Source organism: Nannobrachium achirus (genome assembly GCF_963921795.1).
Source record: "Nannobrachium achirus genome assembly, chromosome: 10".
Lineage (NCBI taxonomy): Eukaryota > Metazoa > Chordata > Actinopteri > Myctophiformes > Myctophidae > Nannobrachium > Nannobrachium achirus.
In genome coordinates this window covers 53150854-53178508 of record NC_137819.1, presented here as the reverse complement: position 1 = coordinate 53178508, position 27655 = coordinate 53150854, and the positions used below count along the sequence as shown (strand labels likewise).

The 27655-nt window shown below is 41.8% G+C and overlaps 1 protein-coding gene across 1 annotated transcript; it reads right to left on the bottom strand.

Moving 5' to 3' along the window:
* Positions 1–452: 452 nt before the first annotated feature.
* ldlrap1a (low density lipoprotein receptor adaptor protein 1a) lies at positions 453–27655 on the bottom strand. The gene is made up of 9 exons (XM_080734705.1): positions 27490–27655; positions 11136–11278; positions 10237–10349; positions 9648–9762; positions 6683–6755; positions 6399–6494; positions 5375–5514; positions 4986–5020; positions 453–2598 (listed from the first exon to the last, which is right to left on the bottom strand). The coding sequence occupies exons 1-9, from the start codon at positions 27572–27574 to the stop codon at positions 2454–2456; spliced, it is 945 nt and encodes a 314-aa protein (XP_080590831.1). The 5' UTR covers positions 27575–27655; the 3' UTR covers positions 453–2453.

The window sequence follows — 27655 nt, the reverse complement described above, 5'->3', positions numbered from 1 at the left end:
AAATTAATGCTTGTGTATTGTTTTTCCCCCATATCAGCTTCTCTATTAATTCACGCTAATGTGTATTTTCAGACATTTAACCACTTTAAAGTCTCAATACTTCTGTACTTTGTTTGATCTTTTTCCCCTCTACACCAAACCGCTTTGCCAAAGATGGCAGATCTACCGTGAGCTTGTAGATCGGCCAATGTTCCCCTCAGAATCCCATCACACAAGTATTTGGAGGACCCCCTGTAGTAACTCTGAGGACTCCCTAGGGGTCCCAGATAAACACGTTTAAGACCCTAGGCTATATTATAGTATATAGATGTTGTCCCATGGAAAATTGCAGACTGCACCTTCAAAGCACCTCAAAGAGTTCTACAGCATGGCGTAGGTACATACTCAACTTCCCAATATGACACACATCAGTTGTTGCTTTCACAGATGAAACTGAGATATCAAAGAAGCACTTCAATGTTCATTATTTTAATTCAGCATAATATTTGTACACAATATTGAGTCAGTCAGTATTGGACTAAGTTGAATCCCAATATTCAAGAGTAAAAAAAAAAGAAAAAGTTGAAAAACTGATTAGGAATGCACTTCATATTCATATCACACTTCACCATTTCATATACAGTATATTCTTTAGTCAGCGGTAGACTACAATGATTTTACTTGGTAAAGATGCCAAAAGGGAGACTTTTGATTGTCTTGCTTTTTCCAATTATGAGGCCCAACGGTGTCTTACGTCAAAAACAGCCGATCTACGAAATTGTGAGGTGACGTGTTGTGACCTTGTAGATCTGTCGTTTCCGGCATGTGACACCGTTGTACAATGAAGTATGAATTAGGCATAAGGCTTGGTGATAAGAGATTGTGTGAAAGCATTAGTTACGCACAAAAGAACCAATAAAATAAAACTATAAATTATAACTAAACCTAAACATATATAACACAACAAAACACTGATTTAGACGCGGCAGCTAGGCACACATTGAAAAGAATACAGTACAACAAAAATAGTAAACAAGAAAACATTTTGACGTGACAACTTGTCAACAGATGGTAATAATGCTTATGGTATAATAATGTATACAGATATTATAAGAGCTTTACGGTCTGTTGTGCTTTGGTATGTGAGGGAGACTCCATTAGATGGGAAACACATTATAGGGGGAACTTCGCCAGTATTTCAGGTGAATTGTATCGTTCTGTTGACAGAGCGACATGTTAAAATTGTGCCAACACAAGCTCTCGAAACATGAAACATTTGGAAGCACTGGTTCTCACATGTGCTTCGCAAAACAAAACGTTAAGAATTCACACTACATACGATAGCCGGGGACCCAGTCACCAAAATGGGAGGGGACCTGTGATGTTCTGCTGTACTTTTCATTTCCGTTTTATCTATTAGTTTGGTCATTAAGGTCCACAGAATGAGGCCTGCTCTGCTGGAAACATCGCGAAAAATGGCCATTTGTATATTCACTGTCCCTTTGACTCCACTAGAAATATTTAAAAAAGAAAAAAAAGTGTGCTTTAATTAGCATGTGAGGGATCAAACTAGGGGTTCATGATTCTGAATCCATTGCAAGCATTTGTTTTGCATGAAAAACATTCCTTGGGCTAGATTTCAGCCCCCCAAAACTGTGAAAAGTGATGAGTTATCACTTTTTCCCCCACTTTTCACAGTTTTGGGCTGCCGAAAGTTAACCCAAGGAATGTGTTTCATGCCAAACAAATGCTTGCAATGGATTCAGAATCATGATGAACCCCTAGTTTGACCCCTCACATGCTACTTAACCCATTTAGGCCTAACCTATAGTTAGGTCTAAATCAGAAATTAGCCTACAAAAACAAATATGTTGCTACATACTGTACATGTACTGTAAGCCCCTCCCATACACTAAAATGTGTTCCCGGCCTGAATGAAGCAGTTTTCTTTTAAATATATTTCTAGTGGAGTCAATGGGACCGTGAATATACAAATGGCCATAACTTTTTTTCGCGATGTTTCCGGCAGAGCAGGCCTCTCATTCTGTGGACCTTAATGACCAAACTAATAGATAAAACAGAAATAAAAAGTGCGGCAGAAAATCACAGGTCCTACCCTATTCCTTGAGCTTTTGGGCTTGTGGGTCCCCGGCTACGAGCCAATTTCCCTTTTAAGAGAGAGTCTCACAACAAGGCAAAGAGGCTAAATTCCAAACCAAAACTCATAGTCCTACACCTATTCCCTTATAGAGATACCCTGCCAGAGTATAAATATTGGGACAGTGAGGGTATTCATGTGGCGCCAGGCCTTGTACTTCCATAGGGCGACTTGGAGAGACTACGATAAGTATTAGTCCTGCAGAGTTTGGAGCGGTGCCAAAGTCAACTGATGTGCTGAAATTCGCTGATTACACTTTACCTAACCCCCCACCATTCTCGTGTAATTTCTCTCTCTCTCTGGTGTGTCGTTATGTTCAGAAACTGAAGATGGCGTTCCCAGAAGGGCTAATGCTCATGAGATTATTTCCGTTGGCAACGTCCCAGTCCGGTTCCGACAGCCAGTCGTGGGAGGTCACCCCAATGTCCAGGACCTGGGGGTTAGTACGTGACACGGCCAGTCTGAGGAAGAGGGAGAAATGTGTTCTATTAACTGAGGACCAGAAGATGTCTAGGACAAAATAACTATGCTCAAGTATGATTTCAGAACATCAAAAGGATTAGGATTTAAAGAAACAACAGTTCATTAGGTTATGCTATTTTTGTTCATGGATGTTAGTGATGTCCTCTGCTGCTATGCCGTTATTACAAAAGATTCTTTGAAGGTCAACCCAGTAGTTCAGAGCAATGACAACTACAAATATTTTAAGTGACAAAACATCTGGGAAAGGGATTGATTTATTTTAATTCTTTTTTTAGCCCAGGGTCTTTGCACCTAGAGGAGCCATCACATACTGACCCTGTTGTCATAGTCTGGTAACTCTGCTCTCAGGGCAATGCTTGCACAAGGTCTGGATAGAAGAGCTCAACTGGCATGGAAGGAATGGCTTGTAAGATGAAATGCTGTCAAGTTCAAATGACCTACAGAACTGCGTCCTTGAGGGTGTTTTAGGGTCCCCAGCTAAATGATTGGTAGTTAGGAACTAAATGGGACTATAACTTATATGGATCTGATTTTACAGTGTCGATTGGGATCCAAGAAATAATCATAATATCAAATGGGAGTCAGTGGACTAATGCAAATCAAACTGGGGCAGTGACCTACAGTAAGCTAGTTAACACTGATTACCAATACATGCTTATTCAACAGTCCTATGCTGTGTCAGTCATGTGTTATTATAAACTGCCCAGGGGTAAAGGAGGTAATTGCCAAGTCTACTTTTCTACTTGTCTACAGAAGATATGAGTCATAATAAAGTTTATTTAATATGCCATTTCTGTATTGAAAGTTGCCCAATCTAAAACAATGTTACTCATGGATCACATGGAAGTTTCTAAACAATTTGCTCCACAGAGACTGGGGACAATATCCCAGCTTTTGTGCTGGGTGGAAAATAGAGGAACTGAAACCACTACATTGCAGAACCAATCAGAATTCCGCCCCGAGATTAATAAACGGTCTATTTATCCGTCCATCAATCCACAGTCTGAAGGGAAGTCCTTCAAATCGGGGCGGTGACAGCCTCAATCCACAGTCCTAAGGGAAGTCCTTCAAATCGGGGCGGTGATAGCCTAGGACCGTTTCCAAAGCAGTGGTCATAGGTCTTGTTAGCAGCCATTCTTACCACAGTTCCAGCAAAGCCTGCAGATATTTCTGTACTAGGTGGAGAGATCTCCAATCGTCTGGCAAAGCAAGACTATGTTACTGGGAATCTAAGGTGATGGATTACTGTTGGTGGATTGAGGTTATGTTAATATGCAGGGCTTCTACAGTTAATAAGGCTTTTTTTTTAATGGATAGCATTGTACAATTTTACCTGGAGACGACCCATAGCTATTCAGAGCAAAGCTGGAGATACAAACACAGTAGATTGATTATAATTTAGAGCCTGGCTTTAGTTTCAACCGCAGAGTTTCTTCTAGTTTATATCAAAAGGCATTTTAACTCAGTTAGCGCCGGGCGACTTTACGAGCGACTAGTTCACTATGGCGTTTGGTGCCGAGCGACTCGGAGCGACTTTTATATAAAAGCATTGTTTAAGCTTTTAATATGTGTTTATAGACGGAGCGAAATGGTTAGCTTACCTCAGCTAATGTCCACACGTAAACCGTGAAAAAAAAGGATACGATTATGACGTCACCTTTAAACCAGGGCTTCCTGTTGACAACAGGCCTCTGCTAGCGTTAGCCTCAATGCAACCATCCGACCCTCACGTAGCTTCACTAGGTCGGATTTTGATTCTGAAACTTTCTGTGTGGCATCTATATACGTCCCGATGCCCATACCAATGGTGGTTTGAGACGATCAAGCACGAATTGAACAGTATTGAGCTGAAATGGTGACCGGCGGCCCGTCCATGTTAAGTCAATGAGGACCAAGTCAGCGTCTCATCCTGTTATGTGGATTTAAACAGGCTTAACATGGGACCATGTCAGTGTATGGTGTATGGTGGTCTCTAGTGGTCATCTGGTGGTATGGTATGCTGCACGTGCATTCGTTAAGGTGGTCTGGTTAAGGTGGTCTGGGGGGATACAAAATAGCTATTTCCTGGCGTTATAAGCGCACATTCATATTCATATTTTGGAAATCTGGCCCTGTATGAGTTAATTGGCCATTCTCAGACCAAGTCATTAATTGTGATCCATTTCACACAATTGTCTGTCCACCAGATGGGAACAACGGTGTCCTGCAGTACCTCAGGAAGCACCAGTAGGGGGCCTGGTAAGATCATTTTAGGGGTGAAATTTGACAAGAATGTTTTGGTGATTGGGAAAACGAGGTTGAAAACGGCAGAAATCATATTGGATTCTGTTTAAACTTTGAAACAGACAGAGGAATCTTCTCTCACCTGGAGAAAGCTTCCTCCAAACCATCTTCGGATTCCTGAACGATAAAAGAAAAGAAAGGGATCTCAGTGTTACAGATGTGCCTTTAGTTTTTCTCTATTCTTTGATAGTGTCGAGCTGAACAGTGTTAGATTTTGGTGCCTTATCTGTCCATAGTTATAAAAAATTAAATATACGAAGGCACAAATCCGGAATTTTAACTATAACCATTATATGTGGAAATACTAATTTCAGGCACCAACACTCACATGGAAAATGTAACAAAGTAGTTGATTGTGTAAGTAATTGTGTGTGAGAGGTGTGTGTGTGTGTGTGTGTGTGTGTGTGTGTGTGTGTGTGTGTGTGTGTGTGTGTGTGTGTGTGTGTGTGTGTGTGTGTAGATAGATCATACCCAGGCTTGGGGGTTGTTGTTGTTGTTATTGTTCTCAGAAGGCCTATGGTTGTCCACTTGAACCTCTATAACATTGCCGTTGGTCTCCAACATCACATCAACATGGTCGTCAAAGTCCAGCAGATTCGCGGTGATGACATCTGAAAGCATCGATGTTCCATCAACTCAAAACCAATGTTCTCTTATCTCTCCATTTTACATCAGTAGTTGGTAGAGTTGGGCGGGGTTCAATGTTTCAAACCGGTTATTTTCCATAATGTCGCCAAATTGCTGCAGTTTCTATTTTCTTGTCTCTGCCATGTCACCTCTTGACAGAAGTCAGAACACATGAACTACGAAATGAACACTGCCAACAACCAACATTACTAATGTTGGTTGTATTTTTCGATTAAGTCACCAAGTTTGTGTGACGCTGACTTTTATTTCATTTATCAGATACAGGCGAGTTTATTTTAGGGAAACATCTTAATCAAGGTTTATCTGATCCAATGTCTTTGCTTTGTAAACAACATGCTGTGTGAGCCAAGTGTAAGTGAAATCTGATCCGTTACTTGTCATTGTTTGGCTCAGAGTCAGTCCCTTCTCCGAAAATTATCTTTGCATAGATGTGTACCACAGGAGCCATAACCTGCTAGAATATATCAATGTTATACTACAACACGCACTACCATAATAGCCATGCCGCCTACACAACCCTCCACATTGCAAGGCTATATGACATTGATAGCCAACCGGTGCATGTTGTCATATTGTTTATTACTAATGCAATATAAATGGACTAAGCACCGCCGGTAAGTTAATGCGATCATCAGCTGCTGTTGTAGCCAATTGTTGTACTTGCCAGCATGTCTCATATTGACCTATGCTGATTCAGCTGGTCTACATAAGATCCAACGTGTTTGAGCTCGTTTAACCTTGAAATCGATCCAACCCAACTCTACTGGCAGTTCTCCAGTGTAGATGATATATTTTCAGGTACTCTATCTATGTGTGTGTTTGCGTGTGTGCGTGCGTTTGTCTTCACCTGTCCCTTTCAAGCTGCCCAAGCTATTGGATCTCTCCGACTGGGAACTGCTGCTAGCCTCTCCGGCTGAGCCAGACTTCACTCTCTTCTCTTTTTCTAGGAGGAAAAAAAGAGACAATTATCTCCTTGATCAGGAGAAGATACTAAAGAAAGCAGCTGATTGTGTCCTGGAGATGTCCTTGGTGTTTGAAACTTGAGTTGGATTGGATGAACCTAGACACAAGCTGATAGGTGTGTGTGTGTGGTAGGTTATAAGTAATGAATGGTGACGTGCGTTTGCCTACCCTCTTTGGCCCCCTGCCAGAACTCGAAAGCCACCCTGAAGGCTTGGGCCACTGTTAAAGTCACCGCCTGAGCCTGGAGAACACCAGAAACATTATCAGCAAGTCATCATAACAACGTTGTTTGTTGACAAGATGACATTTACCCTTAATTCACACTTTAACGTCGCTCTGGATAAGATTTTCTTGTCATCTTGGTTATATTCCCCTCATTAGCACCACTATTTTATCTTAACCCATTTAGCTCTAGAATTATTGAATGCTTTAACCAGTGAAAAATAGCAGATATACAAGCTCACAGCTTGTACATCTGCCATTTTTGAAAAAGTCGTGAAAATGTGTGCAAATCTTTGAATATATGTATTTTCAAAGCGAACGTTTGTAACTCAAATTTTGCTTCTGGGTGGTCCCTGGAACTAAATATGTTGAATGGGGGTCCGTGGCCAAATAAATATCATTTTGGGGGTCCTTCACATGAAAAGGTTTGAGAACCACTGACATAGTAGTCTCTCAAGAACAGACTAACTGAGCTCCATTTAAGTGAAAAATACCTTTTCTTTGACGATGGTTAGCCAGATTGCTGACATAGAAACATAGGTTTTTCAAAAAATCTTAGAAGGATTCAAAAGACACTTAAAGAATCGGGTCAAAATTCTAATTTTCAAGATTTTTCAGAAAATAGCAGATCTACATATATCTATATCTGCTATTTTTCATTAGTTAAAGCATAAAATAATGTTACACAATGTGTGTAGTTGTGTACCCGTTCTGAATGGGTTTTAATAACTTGCCGCCTTGCTTTCTCTGTACCTGGAACTGGCGCTGCTGTTTTGTCAGACAATCTTCCCTCGGGGATTAATAAATGCCATTCTTATCTTATCTGTAATGTAATTACTGTTGACGTTACAACGTACACAATGTGTTTAGGTGTTGTAAACTGACACTGGAAATAAACACAGGAAATAAAGTATGACAGATGAGTGGTTCTCAACTGGCTTTGCACAAGGGACCTTCACTTATGCCTTCAATACATAATCGTGCCTCTTGAATATTATGTACTGTGACAAGGTACTATCCAGTGTACACAAAGGTATAGCATGTACAGTAGAGTATGACGTGATGTTGTGGTGGTGCGTAACACAACATACGCATGGCGTCTAAAGTCTAGCTGAAAAAAGAAAAAAAAGAAAAACAGAATGCCATTCACAGATAACCTTAACGGGGGGGTTAAACAAATAGGAGGAGGGGAAAGAATTTCAAAGGCTATGAGAGGGTCATAAAATAGTAGCAGTCACGCATGTGACATTAACATCCACAAAGCAGGTCAGGTCATGTTCAACGGCCTTGTCATGCCTCAACAGTTGCTGAGAATCATTAGCACCCTCGCTGTATCACAGCTGGCCTCAGGGGCGTCACAAGGGGGGGGGGGAGTTACTAGGGCCCAAGGCAGAGGGGCCTTAAGTATTTTATATTTTAGCTATTGAAAAATAGCTGATATACAAGCTCGAGTCGTGAAAATGTGTGCAAATCTTTGAGTATATGTATTGTAGATCTTGTAGATCTGCTATTTTTGAAAAGTCGTGAAAATGTGTGCAAATCTTTGAATATACGTATTTTTTAAGCAAACATTTGTAACTCAAATTTTGCTTCTGGGGGGGTCCCTGGAACTAAATATTTTGAGATGGGAGTCTGTGGCCAAATACATATCATTTTGGGGGTCCTTCACATGAAAAGGTATGAGCACCACCGACATAGAAACATAGGTTTTTCAAAAATAGCAGATCTACAAGCTCGCAGCGCAGCACTCGGTGCCACGGTGTGAGCTTGTAGATGTGCTATTTTTCAATAGTTACAGAGCACAAAATAATGTCTAATAATGCGTTCCCAGTCTAAATGAGTTAAACCCCCCCCCCCACTATGAAGAACATTCATGGGGGGCCTGCAGTGAACCCTTGTACCCAGGGCCCAGAATTGGGTGTGACTACCCTGACTGGCCTGTGACTCAAGGACTGCTATGATAGGACAGCGGAAGGTCAATGCCTAGGTCAATCTCTATAATCTCCATGTTGGAAGAAATGGGTGCAGTAGATCCCAGTTCATACTTTGTTATAATATCTTGATGTCGGGTGCGGCAAATAGCCACTTTTACAAGTTGTGAACTTGACCATGAACTTGACCATTTCATCGGCTATCTCTTCAGCACACACCACCATCATAAGACAGAGCCTAGATTAGGCATTAGGATCGAGATAGTGAGAGGGGGGTCTTGGAATGTTATCCTAGAAGACGGACGGGAAGGGGAATGGAGGGAAGATGAGAGCAAAAGTGCCCTTCTTGACGTCCAGAAACACAGGAAGTTGATGGATGGGGCTTAGAAGAGTGGCCGTCTAGGGTTTCCACAGCAGGGTGGGGGTCAGGGGGGGATGCAGTGGAAACAACCCTGTTCCAAAGACGACTGCTAGACAGTTGCATTATATCTGAATTCTGAAGGCATTTGGCTGACTTTAATAAAGTCTCATGGAGCCAGACGACCTGACATCTCCACCGACACATAAGGTGACATCTAAAATCAACGTGGAGGTTCAAACCGGGTGTAAAAAACTTGGCCAAAATGACTCGCACTACAGAACCAATTCAGAGACTTTGGGGCGGTCCTTCACGTTAGGACGATGATATGATTAGTTTTCAAAGCTGTGCGCATAGGCTTGTCTTCAGCCATTTTCGTCACTGATCTAGTGCTAAAGTGAATTTAGATGTATGGGTAGGTGGAGATCTCCAATCATCTGGCTACGTGAGCATAGTCTTAATAGGATCGGTGCAATACAATGAGTCCACCCAACTTATCATACAACACTAATACCACTAAGTATAATTAGGTGTTTAACAGAGCTTATACAGAGCCAGTTGCAAGAATAAGTAGAAGCAACAGAATAATTAAGGTTTGACGTTTTTAAGTCGGTCAACTCACCACTTTCCTCTTAGAGCACAGGTAGGCGTGACACTCCAGTGTTCCATTCAAGGTGTTCTGGGCGATGTAGGCAAACACCTTGTCATGCAGCTTGTCGGCCGTACAGTATGATATTCTGCAGACATTCGAAACTGAGTTAAACATTTATGCCTGATCTACGGATGCGCTCTGAGAATTCTTTTTTTAACATTACCCCCCCAAAAAATCAATGTTGTATCATTAAGATCATAGTGTTTGCCAATTATTTGAAGCAACAATCGTCACATTTAGCAAGGACTTCCTCCGTCGGTGTTGTCACAAATGTTCAGACCCTTGGACAACCTGGCTTTTCACTTGACAAATCAGGGTGCACCCTAACGGTCTTAATTTACGAACGCACTCTTTGTCGTACGTCGGCATTGCGTGTTGAAAATAGCTGATCTGAATGAGTTGAATTATCTTTCGCCAGGCAACGCCGGTCTATGATGGAGTCCAAATTATTACGTGTAAAAGCACAGGTTATTTTTGAGAGCTGTTTGCCTGTAATGACATAAGGAAGACAGACATATACTGACGCAAAATGTGCCGTTATTCTCGCTTACATACACACCTGTATATGGAGATGTTTTCTAGCAGCTTGTTGGTGAGTCTGTCGTGAAGCATTATTCCTTGAGGAGACACCTTGAGGGAAACCTTCTGGGGTTTCTTGCCACTTGCTTTGGCCTACATTGGAATCAGACGGAAGACAATTCAGCAAAACAAACTGGCCATATCCCCATGGGAGGAGAGAGGCCAAAGACAGTGAAAACAGATGATCTAAAAGCGCATCACATTGTGATGTGTCTTGAGCTTGTAGAAACCTATAATGAACATGCCCAAAATAGGGATCAGTTATTAATCCACTTCTTTATTATGAACATGCCCAAAATAGGGCTTTTTTTTATAATTGATTAGTTCAGTGGTCTTCCAGCGTTTTCAGACCAAGGACCCCTTAGTTGAGAGAGAGAGAGATGAAGCAGGGACCCCCACAACCTGTTCATAGATTCCATATAGTTTCATCGTTTGACAGCACAATCAGTGTATTTTGGATTCATGTCAATTTGTGTTTTCAGATATTTAACCTCTTGAACCATCAATACTTAATAAACTTGACCTTTCACTATGTACTTAGTCTGCTCTTTTTCGCTAGGGTTCAAGTGGTTAATATAAAAAAGGAGAACAATTTTCTATCACACAAAAATGGACGACCCCCTGTAGTAACTCTGAGGACCCCCTGTTGAAGACCCCTGTCCTAGACCATTGGTTCTCAAAGTGGAATCTAGGGACTCTGTGGGTTTGTTTAGAGCGGTCTAAATTGACCCATACAAGTCTGTAACTCTGACAGTGTAAGTTTCCATCACTCAAAGATTTGGAGGACCCCCTGTAGTAACTCTGGGGACCCCCTAGGGGTCCCGGACCCCCTGTTGAAGACCCCTGGATTAGTTCTTATTAACTGCACCCCAATCTCACCGTGGCCACAATCCTTTTGACGGCGGCTGCTGATAGCTCCTCCCCCTTGGGCTGGTCCACGAGGGTCATGCCCAGGTGGCGCAGGTTGAAGGTCATGCCCTCCAGGATGGTCTCCCGGGTGTCGGTCCAGTTCTCCGGAAGCTCTGGAGAGAAAAAACATAGCGGCTTGTTTGTTTGGTTTTCCAGGAACCGCGTGTTTATTTCCATCCCGCCGAGAAATACACGGAAAGCAAACTACAATGTAAACAAGTTTACATTAAGCTTTTAGTCGGACAACTTCTGCTGCTTTTCATGCTGATGACGCGGCTTGGCAAAAACAGCGTATCTAGGCCAGAGGTGGATGTAAAGTCAATATTTTTCGCTCCCGAGTAAAACTTATAGAGCTCACCAATCAAACAAGAAAAAGGGGGGAAAGCCGGCCGGGAGCTAGGATATGTGTTGACAAGTCCGGTTGTGTGTTGACAGGTCTTTAAAGCTGCAATCCATAACTAATTTTAATATATCAAAAAGGTTATTTTAACCGATCTGTATGGTAGAGTATGTTATTACAATATAACCATTACATGTGTGCTGTGGTTGGAGGTGTTCTCCCTACTGTTCCATTGAGACCTTTAGACCAGGGGTTTTCAACAGGGGGTCCGGGACCCCTAGGGGGTCCTCAGAGTTACTACAGGGGGTTAGGGTTCAAATCTTTGAGTGATAGAAAGTTTTTTCTATCTTCTTTAATTTTAACCACTTGAACCATATCTGTCCATATTCTGAGAACTTTAGCCAAAAATAGCAGATCTACAAGCGCTGCGAGGCGTTGTGAGCGAGGCGTTGTGAGCTTGTAGATCGTCTATTTTCGGCAAAGAGGTTTGGTATAGAGGAGAAAAAGTGCCTGGGCCTGAAAACGTTGAAGACCCCTGGTTTAGACCCTGGTCTCAGGTAGAACACCTACTGGTTGACAAGTAGTACCACCTGAAACTCCTAAGCATAAGAATAAATAGTTACAGTTGCAATTCTTGTTCCTCTTGTCACGAGAGTACATAAAACTTCCGGATCGCTGCCTTGAAAACTAAGCCATGGATTTTACTTCGTCTTAACCCTCTGGCATCTAGGCATTTTCTTTTAATACACAAAATGACAATCCTTCCTTTTTCACGAAGGCTGGTATGACTGACTGTAAAAGGGATTAAAAACTGATAAGTTAACAAAACAGCAATGATAAGCTACGAATAGACCGATGTGTGTGCTGAAAATATATCGGCCACTATTTGACTTTTTGATGACATGGGAATTATGTAGCCGATGTGTCGTGATCGTGAAGTGCTGCATTGTGGGCTCGTAGATTGGTTATTGTTGTTTAAAAAACATGTTTATTTTGTATTTGTTTGCTTATAAAGTTTTCAATTACAATTTGAATCAAGTCCAATGGGGCTTTTAAGCCGTGACATCATTTTGTAGGCAGAGGAGAATCTGCACCCAGAGCATTTTCTGTCCCTCGCTATTTAAAAAAACAACGACTAAAAAATAACGACTAAAGTATAATTCTAACACTTTCCTTTCAACAACAAAGAGAAGAAAAATGTGTAAATAGTAAAAAGATTCATGGAAACTGGGGGCAGAAATTCTCCTCTGCCTACAAAATGATGTCATACTTAACAGCCCCATAGCTTAAAAAAAATCACACCCGTGTGAACTGAGCGGTGGGGGGGGGGGGGGGGGGGGTGCGTGTGTGTGTGTGTGTGTGTGTGTGTGTGTGTGTGTGTGTGTGTGTGTGTGTGTGTGTGTTGCAGTTGATGCACAGGCCAGGCTAGACTCAACAGCACCTCTCTGGTCACCCAGGGTACTGAGGCTACATACACCAGAGGCTACAGACAGACAGACAGACAGACAGACAGACAGACAGACAGACACACAGACACGGATACACACACGGCCACGCTATGGAGACGGTGTGACCACCGCTCAAAAACCTTGCCACTACAAATATCTAGTCTAGGACAGTGTTTCTCAAACTTTCACATTTCAAGGTCTCTGACAGTGTACACATGGGTCCATTTGGTTCCATTTGTTTGTACAGACTTGTATCGGTCAATTTAGACCACTCTAAACGAACCCACAGAGTCCCTAGATTCCACTTTGAGGCAGAGAATCAATGGTCTAGGACAGGTGTCTTCAACAGGGGCTCCCTAGGGGGTCCTCTAGGGGGAGTAGTAACTCCGAGGGGGTCCTCGGAGTTACTACAGGGGGGGGGGGGGGGGTCCTCCGTTTGTGTGATAGAAACTTTTTTCCTTTTTTATATTAACCACTTGAACCCTAGCGCCCATATTCTGAGAACTTTAACCAAAAATAGCAGATCTACAAGCTTGTAGATCAGCTATTTTTGGCAAAGAGGTTTGGTATAGAGGGGAAAAAAGAGCAGACTTTGTGAAAATAGCCGATCTACATTCTCACAACGAGTGAAAGGTCAAGTTTATTAATTATTGATGATTCAATGGTTAAATATCTGAAAACACAAATTGACATTAACCCAAAATACACTGCTGTTAAACAATGAAACTATATGGAATCTCTGAAAACATTGTGGGGGGTCCCTGGCTGCTTCATCTTTCTCTCAACTAATAAGGGGTCCTTGGCCTGAAATCGTTGAAGACCCCTGGTCTAGGACTCTCCGAAATGGGGAACAGACGCATAAATGTGCTATCGGTCAGGCTCTAACCTTGAGAACAAGAACTTGAGAAACAAAGCAGAGGTAACAGTTGGAAGGAAGGACTGCATGGTGCCTTATCAATGTGTGTGTGTGGGGCGGCCTGGCCCTGACCCCCAGTGTGTTTACACAGGAGATTCCCACAGAGATGCGCGCCAAGGGGAGCAGATAAAACTCACAACCAGTGTTGCCAGGTCTGCTTCTTATAAGCCGTTTTTTTTGGGCTTGTTTTTCTGTAAAGTCGCTTGTAATTATTGGGGGATGCAGGTTATTGGGCTTGTTTTTAAAATGCATTTACTTATTTTGGGCTTACTGGCAAATGTTGTCTAAACCAGGTGTTCTCAAACTTTTTCATGTCAAGGAGGCGCAAATTAACGTGCCCCAGCTAAAAGTATTTTGTGTCTCCTGTACCAGGATTTGTGTTAGAATGTTTCCAACAAATATTCATATTCATTTATAAAATAAAATAAAAAATACAGAACTACAAGCGCACAATGCTTTGCGATGCGAGTGCTGCTTATGTAGCCTAGTTGTTCTTTTGGGCTTGATTTCATGTACCTAGTTGCTCATTTCTCTCGCACAATCTGGCAACACTGCTCAAAACCTGAGTTACCTAGAAATGCTTTCTCCTAGTTGAACTCTTCTGGGAACCGCTGCATACCACACATAATACTCACCAGCTCACGTGCACACATGCCCAGCTAACCTCTTAACCACTTGAACCATAGCATCCCTAATACCATTCTGGGGGGCCATTTGTCAAAAAATGGCGATGCCATTGAGAGCTTGTAGATCAGCTATATTTATGGCCAATATATTTGGCGAAGAGGGAAACCATGAGGGGGCCTAGACTGTAGTATAGAGATCAGTGGTTCCCAAACTTTTCAGGTCGAGACACGAAAGAGATTAGCCGTTTGCCCGGGAACCAAATTAGTGAAAATATTATTTTATTTTCGCTGCTTCTTAAAGTTATACTATGTAACTTTTTTTATAAACATCCCTTATATATTGTCCTAACAATTACATCGCTAAAGTTTTAGAACCCCCACTCCGTTAATTTCAGCCCCAAAAGCCTTTTCTTTTTATGTTTTCTACTTAACAGGGGCGGGATATCCCGGCGAAATTACGTCATCTGCATCATCCGTATACGTTGTGTATACGTTGGCCAATCACATCGCGGATCATACACACATGATACACTACTGGCCAATCACAGCGTGCTTGCCGTCTCTTCAGGAAGTAGCCTCCCTCAGCAACCAGTGTTTACGATGGTGAAGGATTCTTAACCTCTTACTCCCCAAATCCTGGTCAGAAAATTACGTTCTACCCCTCTACGGATTCGTTATCGGTCGCGGTGGTTTGCGGCCCCGCTCCAGTGGTCCGTGGCGACTCCGGGCGAAAAACGGCCAAAAAAAGCAATACCGCTACTGACCACTTGTTGAGAAACTTACACAGTATAGCTTTAATTATCATTTTCTTCTATTTATGGAATTTCTTAGATTAGTTTCATTTGTATTTAAAATGTAAACATTCAGAAAAAAACATTCAGAAATACATTTTTTAAATGTAGGAAAAGAAAACTGGATTTGTCCTCGAGTCATGGCCCATAAATCGGCCCGTGACCCACAAATGGGTGCCGAAACAGTGGTATAGATAAGACCAGTGGTTCTCAACCTGTGGGCTGGGACCCCCAGGGGGGTCCCCAATTTATTTTGGGGAGTCCCCAGATGAATAACTTAATGTGCAACATTGTTTTCTCACTCAACAGTAAACAAACCAAAATAAAGTTTAAGTGTATACAGAGGGTATCTGCACATTTCTAAAGTGACAATTTAAGGACTTTACCTCCAAAATGACAAAATAAACATTGTGAGAATAGCCAATCTACATGCTCACGGCGTTGTGAGCATGTAGATCTGCTATTTTCACAATAGAACCGTGTTATACAAAATGTAATGCGTCAAGGTCCCCACTTAAAATATGATTATTTTGGGGGTCGCGAGCTGAAAAGGTTGAGAAACACTGAGATAGACCTCTGGGGGACTCTGGTCAAACACGCTTAAAAACAGACAACGTACAAGCTCACAACGCAGCACATCTCCTGGGATTGTAGATCTGCTCATTTCATCCATGCCTAAATTAGGGATACCAGTTTCTAAAGTGGTTATTACAGCACGCAGGGACGACCGGCCGCACTAGAACATGTGGCCTTGTTTTGGCCTGGTTGTGAAACACAGGCATGCAGGTACCAGGTACCAGGCACCGCTGACCCAGATAAATACAAAGGGCTGAGGGTTCAAAGGTCAAAGCTCTCGTGACACGTGAGGGAGACAGCTGTGTGCGCACGAGTGGCCTCAGAGACCAAGTGAAACCAGATGAGCCGGGCGTACCAGGTCCAGGGTTCCCACACTTATTTTTTTTACTAACTTTGTCTTTATTGCAGATTGCACTTTTATATAACAGACATAAATACAATTAAACCAAAGAAAAACCCACACATTTTTACCAAAGAATGTCCAAAACTTTTCCAGAATATTTAAGCCAATTTCCAGGACTATACAACAATAATTCAGCGCAATAATGAGTCGCTTACTCATTAAAGTGTAGCAAAAATAAAGCGCGCCACGGGCCGTGGTGTGCATGCGAATTGTGCATGATGGACACACACGTGCCCACGTCAAACGTTAAAGTCAATTTATGCTGGCAGTAAATGAGTTTACAAATCAAGAACCAAAAACCAGGACCCTTGATCAATTCCAAAACTTTTCCAGTACTGGAAAGAAAAGGGGAAATCTCGCTCTTTCGAACGACCGCCAGTTCTACAAAGGAGCGTCGGGAGGGTTAGCGACTCACCCCACGGAGGTTATAGGTTTAGGGTAAGGGTTAGAGTTGGGTGTCGAACAGATGACATGTAGTAACAGCGAAGCTATCCCCCCCCCCCCAAAAAAAATCAAATTTAAAAATATTTCCAGGAATTTCATGACAGTCCATCAATTCATCTGCTGTACTTCAAGATGAATTATAGTATTAAAATAAATTACTTCTCAGATAAGTTCTAAGAGCAAGAGAGATAGACAAAGTGTTATTAACCAAATATATGCTTCAGAGCATGACATGCTGATTGTAAAAAAGAAAAGGGAAAACATGAGTAAACGCGGATGGGCAAATCTAAAAGAAAGTGCAGGACAGAACAAATTCTCCTGGTCTGAGTTCCAAAAGTAATTTCAGTCTAAAGAGGAATCCAAACATTGATAGACGAGTGTGTGTCCACTCCACACCTCCATCAGAGTGTGAAATCACAGCTCCAACATGCCGGGACAACACTGGGCAAACATGCTGATCAAAAGGACCCACTGACAGGCAGTTCACGTTCCAGACTGATTTGTGTGTCCACAGCAAACACTAAATCACTGTGGAAACCCAAGTGTTGGCTTGTGACACAGGACCACACTGGCACTGGAGGCCAAATCCAGCTACTTAACTAATCTTTGCCTCTACCCAACTGTAAGGATACACAGAACAACTTCACTAAGAAGAGTTTGGGCCCATTTCTATAGGGTGAAAAGGGGGTGAGCAGATAGTTGCTAAATCTTAACCCATTTAGGCCTAGAATTATTTAATGCTTTGACTATGGAAAAATAGCAGATATACAAGCTCACAGAGTGGCACCGAGTGCCACGCTGCAAGCTTGTAGATCTGCTATTTTTGAAAAATCGTGAACATTAGCGCAACTCTTTGAATATTTTGACCCGATTCTATAAGTGTCTTCTAAATTCTTCTAAGGTTTTTTGAAAAACCTATTTTTTTTTACGTCAGTGGTGCTCAAACTTTTTCATGTCAAGGACTCCCAAAATTACATGTATTTAGCCACGGACCCCCAATCTCAAATATGTTGTTCCAGGGACCACCCAGAAGCAAACATTTACAAATGTTTGCATTTTCAAAAATAGCAGATCTACAAGCACACAGCGCAACACTCGGTGCCGCGCTGTGAGCTTGCATATCTGCTATTTTTTCAATAGTTAAAGCATTAAATAATTCTAGGCCACCAACCGGCACAAACAAAGAAATGTGATGGACAAGGAGGAAAGGCTTCACTGGAGATGGATGAGGCTCAAAGACAACTTGGCTGAAAACAAGCATTCACTACTCCACAGTCTCAAGAAGGGAATATAAACAATTTCAAGGATGAGCATGAAGTGCACTTTCAGGCAGGGGTCAAGTTCCTGCCCACCACTGGGGTTCCAATCTTCCACGGTGCTTCCAGCTTGGGTGGGCGCTCCAATTGACACTAGAAAAAAAACAACCTTCAGGCATTTGGCCCCGTCCTAACTGAAAGGGGTCCCCATTTTTGGTATAGGGGGTAAAAAGGAGGGGACCAAGTACAGTACTACCAATTCCTGGGGAAACCCGGATAACAAAGTAGGTTGAAAGAGATATTTTCACTTTCAACCCCAAACTATTCGACAATAGTCGAAACACAATTTCCTATCTTTATGTCTTTCATTTATATAACACGATTAAGACCAAGAAGGGCATCTTATTCTTGGAGACACATAGGTATTTGGGACCAAACCCTTTATCTGCTCCCACAATCAGTTGGGCCCCATCTTGAAATCAAAGATCGTTTTAGATACCTGCAGTTAAAAGACTACTTTACAAACAAGATAAGGTTAGAAGAACAAGATGAAACTTCAATTAATGTGATTGCTGATTGGAGGGGTTGTGCATGCATACAAAGTTACAAACAGCGGCATTGGGCTGCTTTCTACCAAGTCTTGAGTTGAGTCAGTGCTCCACTACAAAGCAAAATGTGACGCACAGTTGAAGATTCAAACAACAGATGGTAATATGTAAGACTCAATATGTATCCACAAACTCAATAGTATTACAGGGGATTCAGCATTATAAGCAATTAACTTGCTACACAACAAGAGTGTGGTGCATTGTTATTTTTTCTGGTGACTCATACAAACCTCCTAATACGTTTTTTCATTTAATTTTAATAATTTATTATTGTATACATTTCTTTTCTATTTTCCCAAGGAATTATTAAAAACCATTAATTTTTAATTTGTATTTCTGTTCCTTACTGAATAAGTATGTGCTGATGTGCTGTCCCGTTTTACAATTTCGTTAAAAAAGTGAAACCCAAGAAAGAAATCTTGAGTTCATGCAAGGATTCTAGATCCAATATAGCTTCGGATGAATGTAGAAATATGAACGGTTCTTCAGGGTTAGGTCTCTGCAGAGCCAAAAACAAACATTCAAGAGGCACTTGGCAGTGATTGTAGGGCTGAATGGGCACCTAATCTGACAAATAATTCAAGGCACACCACAGCAATGAGCCAGAAAGACAGAAAAAAAACATAACAATACTTAGTAGACAATCCTAACATTTGCATTTAAATTCATTGACAATAACTGCAGTAGATGTCACAAGACATAACACAGAACAGTGTTATTGTGTGTTCTTATGCATAACTAAAATGTGCAGTCCTCATAAATCACACAGTATTATGAATAAGGGCCCTGCCTGCAGTTTGACACATATGAGATGGCAGATCTAACAATTTTGCTGCCATTTTAAACATAGCTGTACTAAGCAGCTGCCAAATTGTCCTTAACTTTTAACGTGGGCACGTGCACGCATAGTGCATGATCTGTGCGCGACTCATGTAGTAGACCGGTAGACAAGATGACAGCTTTCGAATAAAAAAAAATCCATTGGAATAGACAAATCCGTTGCCAGGCAGTATCCTGCAGTATCCGCCAGTATTTACATAAGAAAACATTGGACACAGCCAGCTGTGCGCTATGGTAACACGTGGACACGTTCACGCACATAGCAGACGATATGTGCGCGGATCATATGCCAGGCGGGCACAAGAATCAAACAGCTATCAAATTTTAAAAAAACGCGTTATGGCACGATATGGCCGTGCAGCTCCTTCCTCTGTTTACAACGCAAACCTATGGGACGGCAGCTGCGATTAGCTCTCAGACCGGATATGGAAACCTAGATCCGGTCTAAACAGGAAATACGACCGGATACAGTTAGGGGGCGGGCCTAAAGTCTCCGAAGCGGCTATATACAGCGACCATACTTTTAATCGTTTCATAATGACCAGTAAGACTCCCTAATCGGGAGATAAGCGACCGTAGGTGGCTTATCTCCACAAATAGGGCAAAAATTTGTTTTTCCCAAATCTTCCTCATCCATGTTGATGACATGAGTGTAGACATGCTGTGTAGTGATATTCGTGATTTTAGGGCAAAAACTGTAGGAGCAGTGTCCAAAAATGTGTTTTAAAAATCGGCCTGAAGGTGGCGCTAGAATAGGGCCATGTGAGAAATGAGGGGTGGGGTCTCCGCGTTGCCTTGGCGGACGAATAGGTACCGGCCCCGGCTCTCACGGACGCTCCTAGCCCGAGTTACGGCATTTTATGTGCGCTGCAGTGGCAGGGGGTCCTCCACTGGGGGCGCCACCACTTTTGCATCCGTTCTGGAGCACCAGGAGTCGGTGGTCCCCGGGAATTCCCCGTGAGCAGCCCCGTTGGGGTGGTCATTTGGTCATTTTTGCACATTTGGTCATTTTTTACATCTGGGGGTCCCCCAAGGACCTGGGGGTCCCTGGGGCTCCGGGGGTCCTTGGAGGTTGTAGTTTGGCAGGCAAGGAGTGTGTGTGTAAAATCTGGCATGGATCGGGTCAACGGGTGCGGAGATATAAGCAGGGAAAAAGTGTGACGTGTGAGCACATTTGGTCATTTTTTACATCTGGGGGTCCCCCAGGGACCTGGGGGTCCCTGGGGCTCTGGGGGTCCTTGGAGGTTGTAGTTTGGCAGTCAAGGAGTGTGTGTGCAAAATTTGGCATGGATGGGGGCAACGGTTGTGGAGATATGAGCAGGGCAAAAGTGTGACAGACTCACTCACTGACAGACAGACAGACAGCCCGTGGAGGTTTTGGTAGTAAATGCGACCTACGGTCGCAATTAAAGCTAATTAAATCTTCGGGCTCCTCGGGCATCGCAGAGAGGTACAGCGGGAAATCTCCGGTTTCGACGGGGATCGCGGGAAATGAGTTAAGAGGGCCTTTGTTTTGCAGTATCACAATTGTTATCGCAAAACCAGAATCTCTCTCGTGTCAAAGTACCCCAATTACTCCTTTAATTTAGGTCGATCGATCTCCGTGTTTAATTTAACAAATACCCCGGTGTACGACAACAATTGTAAATCAGGCTTTAGCCTAAAGGGAAATGGGGTTTCTAGGTATTGAGGAGAACAGGGATATAAATCTCAACACTATAAAGAAGTGCCCCGTCTTCATTACAATGCATCACAGACAGACACGACTCATATATTCTACTGCATGGCGCCCGCTGGCTTCTCAGTGAACAAGCAACACTTGTTCAGTTTATCCTTCTTTAGAAAGAGAGAGAAGAGAAAAAGTAATACAAGACATATTGTAGAGGGTCCACATTCCTAGTCCAGTAGGTCAAATGTAGGGCACAAATCCTTGGTCCAGACTTGGTCCCCAGGGATTAAAGGACAACTTTAGTTTTTTACAACAAGGGTTCATATTTTAGATTGTAATTAAAGAATATAAAAGATGAGTGTTAAATTGATTTCTTTTACTTCTTTCTATTGTTTTAGAGATTCTTATTTCAGTGTTTGGGGGCATGCGTACAAGTGGCTAAATACCGTAAATCACCAATTAATCGCCCGGTGGCAAACTGCCGCCGGGTTCCATACATCCGCCGGGGGTCTGACCCCATTTTGCGCAATAAACGCCTGTTTCAAATAAGCGCAAGGTTCGTATAAGCGCCTGGGCCGTTATTTGCAATTAATATTATCCCTATTAGGTTTTATGTAAGAGCCCGGGCTATTATTTGTTTGGTTGTTTGGTATTATTTGCTATTTATTTAACTTAACTGGTCATTTATGTTGCATGGCAGTGGTGCGCTGAAAACAGCAAATCTACAAGCTCACAGCAGTGCTGTGACAGCACGTCGCAACGCACCGCACTCGCTGTGCGTTGCTACGGGTCATATGTTGCATGACGGTAGTGCGCTGAAAACAGCAAATCTACAAGCTCACAGCCCTGTGGACAGACACTTCTAACTCTAAGCCAAATGTATGGTGCCCAGCCCAGTGCTGCGCTACCATGACGCGCAGGACGCACTCGGGGGAACAGATTGCCAAAGGACACCAAAAAAAGAGAGAGGAAAAAAGGAGTCTGCCGCTCTCTGCGCACTGACCATCATTCATTACTGTCTAAAACGTTCCTACAATGCAAAGTTTGCGTGAGTAGGCCTACTTTAATGGCAAAACGTTGTGATGGAGAAAGACTGGCCAATAAAGACAATAAAGAATAAATCATTACCTACTGTTGCTGCCTCTTTTTATCCAGTCCGCATTTTGAAGAAGTAATCCATTATTTTGAGGTTCAAGGGGAATGCAGAAGGCTTAATCATAATGCAATACCATAATATTTTAATGTCAGGATAGTGGAGCTGTTCAGTGTTCAGCATCAGCGAGTCCAGCACCAGCTGCAGGACTTCTGCGCTAATTGGGTCGTTGACTCGTTGACTACAGACCTAGATTTGCTGGCATGCGGTAATTGATTATTTTGGAGAAAGATTCCCTTAGTATAAATAATAGTATATATGTTTTAAAAGGCTTTCATACACTCTAGATATTGCTTAAATGAGGTTTGGTCTAATAGATCGCAATGTGCTATTTTCTGGGTGTTCATAACAATTAAAATAATAATAATAATTATAATTATAACATTTATTATAACATTTTGATTATTACCCCTATTATATAGTTTGAGAAAGAAAAATTAACCAAATAATGGCCCAGTACTGGCCAGTGCCAAAATAAATAAAAGCCTGTTACCAATAGCCGCCTGGTCCCTTTTAAGCGCCCGGGGTCCGACCCCATTTTGCGAAATAAACGCCTGGGCTACTAATTGGTGATTTACGGTATGTAATTTTACACAGAATAAGCCCATTCCCAAGATACAACGCAACCTTTCATGGTTGGATGTGACTTATGGGGGCTAGAAGTGAGAAACTGCTGGCTTATTGTGTCTAAAAAGACATATTTAGCCACTTGTACGCATGCCCCCATGCGTACGCATGCCCCACATTTTAGCACGGTAAACACGATAAAACAATAGAACGAAGCAAATGAAAACATTTTTACATTCACTTTTTCTTTTCTCTAATTACAATCTAAAATATGAACCCTTGTTGTAAAAAAACAAAGTTGTCCTTTAAAGCAAAAAGGTTTTTTTTATGAAATATCCAAGACCATTAGGGTTCATGGAAGATACTTCTGAAGTGAACACGTATCCTAAGCACTAGTTATAGAACCCCGTTTAGGGAGAGCCAAGAGAAAGCCATGCTGAACTCTAGGACTCTTAGTTGAGAGAGAGATGAAGCAGGGACCCCCACAAGCTTTTCATAGATTTCATATGGTTTCATTGTTTGACAGCACAATCATCAGTATATTTTGGATCAGGGTATCATGTCAATTTGCGTTTTCCAGATATTTAACCACTTGAACCGTAAATACTTAATAAACTTGACCTTTCACTCTGTACTTAGTGTGCTCTTTTTCCCCCTCTACACCAAACCTTTTTGCCGAAAATAGCCGATCTACAACGCCTCGCAGCGTTGTGAGCTTGTAGATCTGCTATTTTTGGCTAAAGTTCTCAGAATATGGATGTTAGGATTCAAGTGGTTATAAAAAAGGGGAAAAAAAGCTTCTATAACAGAAAGATTTTAAGGACCCCCTGTAGTAACTCTGCGGACCCCCTGTTGAAGGCCCCTGCTCTAGGAATCCAAATGACTGAAAGAATAATCCACCCATGGGTCTGGGTGTGTGGAGGTCACCGTCTTGAGGGAAATGTGGGTCAGTTGGTAACTTATGGTAAGGAGTGTTTGCCCTACAACCGGGAATAAGGTAAGGTCTTCTGGGGCACAACGACACATTACAGTCCAGATTAGAGATCAAGTAAATGGGTCATGGCTAGCAGGCAGCATGCCTTGGCTTGTACCCTCAAGAGTTGAACTGAGCCATTGATTTGCGATGCTTTTTCTACACAATATATTAACCCATTTAGGCCTGAACACATTATGACACAATATTTTATGCTTTAAATATAAAAAAATAGCAGATATACAAGCTCACAGCGCGGCACCGAGTGCCGCGCTGCGAGCTTGTAGATCTGCTATTTTTGAAAAATCGTGAAAATTTGAATTTTGACCCGATTCTATAAGTGTCTTTTGAATCCTTCTAAGGTTTTTGGGAAAAAAAAACATGTTTCTACGTCAGCAATCTGGCCAGCCATCGTCAAAGAAAAGGTACTTTTCACTTAACTGGAGCTCAGTTAGTCTGTTCTTGAGAGACTACTATGTCAGTGGTTCTCAAACCTTTTCATGTGACCCCCAAAATGATATGTATTTGGCCACGGACCCCCATTTCAAAATATCTAGTTCCAGGGACCACCCAGAAGCAAAATTTGAGTTACAACCGTTCGCTTTGAAAATACATATATTCAAAGATTTGCACACATTTTCACAACTTTTTCAAAAATAGCAGATCTACAAGCTCGCAGCGCGGCACTCGGTGCCGCGCTGTGAGCTTGTATATCTGCTATTTTTCACTGGTTAAAGCATTCAATAATTCTAGGTCTAAATATATTAATATATGCCGGCCGCAGGTAAATATGAGTCAGCGTCTGTTTATCAGAAGATGTGCTTCAAAATCCCCAGTCAGATAACCTGGCTTTTGCTAGGGAATAATGGGCGCTATTAAGGTCATCATTTTTAATGTTCCTCTAAAGGGTAGAAAACATTCCTCTGCCCACCTACAGTAGTTGGTGGAACGGTGTTGCTAGGGAACTGCTTGGGTCTGAGCTACTGATATTTGATGATAATGAATAGTGCGACGGTATAGACGCTTGGACCCATTTAGTAGAATGTTTACTGAATGTTGTCCAGTGTGAAAAGGTTGTTATAATGGCCATTATGGTGGTGAAACACACAGGCAAACTCTTTGTAACTCCAAGAGTGTACAATAGGGACAGACAACACATGGACCATCTTTATTATATTACAAAAGAGTAAGTGATCTACTTCCGGGTCATGTATCGCTAACTTAAATACCAAACCACTTGGCCAAGATGTACTACATATGTACTAAATATAGCTTAAAAATTCAAACACCCATGCAGGCATTGACACTAAGGCTTGCCCACCTGCCCCCGGCAGGTAAATAAAACGTCAGGGCAGGTGAAGTTGGCCTTCAGGTTGCCCGACAGGGCAAGTGCAATTTGAGAGGGGACACAAATGTCTATAAACACAACACGAGATATCTGTCTAAACACCTGAACGTGGCCACTGCGCTGTCTTCTGGTCTGTGGAATGTAAAATAAGAACACTATTTACCTATAATGTGCTGTTTTTTTTTATTACTGTTGCTACGTTTAAAAATATAAAATAAGTGTGAAACCATAGACATATTCAATCATAGCTAAAGTATGTAGGAATTAGGTATTTGGATTTGGAGGTATTGAAGTCTGACATTTTTTCTCGCACAGCCCCAGAAAGTAAAGAAATAAGTGTTAAATTGAGCGGTAATTAAAATCGTACCTATCATTTTATAATGGACAATTAATTTTCGGGCAAGTGGGCATGACCTTCGGGCAAGTAGAACATGACCTGTACTTGCCCGATGGGCAAGTGCCTCTGAGACCTTAGTGTCAACCCCTGCCCATGTCACCTTTGCAAGATGTCGTTTCCAAACCTCTGTATACAGTTGTATTCGTTATTACCCTCATATTTTGCCTCTGTATAAAATAGTCCGCCGGTCAAATATGTCCGACCGGAAACGTGCGCTGCGGCACAATAGTTCCGGCACAATAGTTCCGGCACAATAGTTCCCCCCCCCCCAATTTTTTTTTTTTTTTTAAAGTTTTTTTTTTTTTTTTACTTTAATTTTTTTTTTACTTTTTTTTTTACTTTTTTTTTTTTAACTAGATGTGAGCGGCCCGAAGGGCCGCGACCCTCTAGTTGCTTACATTTGTACACTCTTAAGAGTTAAAAGTGTAAGTTATTTAAAAAAATATTGTAAAAAAAGAAGTTCATAATCAGTGCTAGATTGTACAGTAACAGGGATCTCCCCATCTCTTTAGTAAACTGAACATTATGAGAGAGAGAAACTCATACAGGATAATCAAGTTAAATTGGTGATTAAACAAAACAAAATTAGCAGACATTAAAAACTGGACCACAATGTAGGGTTCTCCCTCCTTGTTGGCATCGACCCGAAAATGTATTTTCTGTTTACTAAAGAGCAGAAGAGACCCCCGTTACTGAACAAACATTATATACAGCGTGATTACTGTCTGGACTTGTACAACAATATTTATTTTACAAGATCGTCACTACACCCCCTTTAACAACTAAAGGAGTAGTTCACCCCCAAAATGACTATTTTTCTATTGATTACTCATCCATGGAGACTCCATAATATTGTATTTGTCACATTCCTATAATTTACCTTGTTGATTCCAGATGGGGACCCAAATCGTGCATTAGGGTCCCAATCCGGAATCAATGGGGGTACATTTACTTATTTAGGAATGAGACAAATTCAAAGAAATATTATTGAAATCAAGTCTCCATGTGAGTAAAGGGGGGGGGGGGGTTAAACCCTACCTGAAACAGACCCAACAAACTGTTTGTATATATATTATGTATGATTACTTGATGTATTTATTTTATTTTGGCATATGACATGCCCAAAATAGTAATGCCAGGGGGGTTCAAGTGGTTAAATGAAGTGCAGCCAACTTGAACGCTCAGTAGCTGTGCACTGGCTGACCTGCAGCATTCCTGCAGGTTGTTATGGTTCTGCAGACAAGTAAAGACTCATGCCGTTCAGAGACAAGACCTCCCGAACCAGAGATCAAGTGAGATTTAAAGTGTAACAGGGCTGAGCCAAGTGGACTCTTGGTGTGAACAACAATGCTCTAAGCATTTACAAGACAAATGGCTGAGGAAAAGCACTAATCATCTGACACCCCCCCGCCAAACTCGTTGTCAGTAAACAGAGTCATGTCCACTAGTGATGTAGGCCTATATTAAAATTGTATTCAAATGGAATTTTATAATAGGCCTAAGTTTGTTTTGCAGCGTCTTAATTTCTCAATGCTTTCAATTTGTGAAGAAATAAATAATAAAAAACATCAATTTTAATATATATATATATATATATATATATACATATATATACCTATATACACACACACACACACACACACACTGATGAATCATACGGATACACAATACACATTTAAAGGCAAGTGGATGCACTTGCCACATCAACACATACTTTTAGATGGCAAGTTAGCGCCCCAATATCTTTAAAGAAAATATGAAATATGCAAATGTTGCTACGTTTCGCCACACACTGTCTACAAACGATGGAAATCGTTAAATACCCAACAATCGTAACGAAAAATCACTGCCTTTCCTTCTTAAACGTGGGCATCACTTCGCTAAGCAACTTTGACAATAAGTCAGCTACACTGGAAAGCAAAAAACAAAAACGTAAATTAACTTTTCCTTATCCCAAAAAACGTCTTACTTCTGTGTCGTCCCGAGTTCCATGACTGTTTGGCGATACTTGGACTTCGGATGATAGCTCTTCCAGCTGACTTCAAGGCGTCCATGGCAGTGTTTTTTAATAATAAAAGTTCGGTGCCAAACGATCCGTTTGTTTCGCAGCTGAAGCTCTTGTGTGTTGTTGTCTG

What these genes read in the sequence shown, in the direction of transcription:
- ldlrap1a (XM_080734705.1), bottom strand. Translation starts at nt 27,574, where the DNA reads ATGGACGCCTTGAAGTCAGCTGGAAGAGCTATCATCCGAAGTCCAAGT. An exon ending in TCAAAAGGATTGTGGCCACG is followed by an intron (nt 10,350 to 11,135) that starts GTGAGATTGGGG and finishes ATTCCAATGTAG; the next exon opens with GCCAAAGCAAGTGGCAAGAA. An exon ending in ACAACAACCCCCAAGCCTGG is followed by an intron (nt 5,021 to 5,374) that starts GTATGATCTATC and finishes TTTATCGTTCAG; the next exon opens with GAATCCGAAGATGGTTTGGA.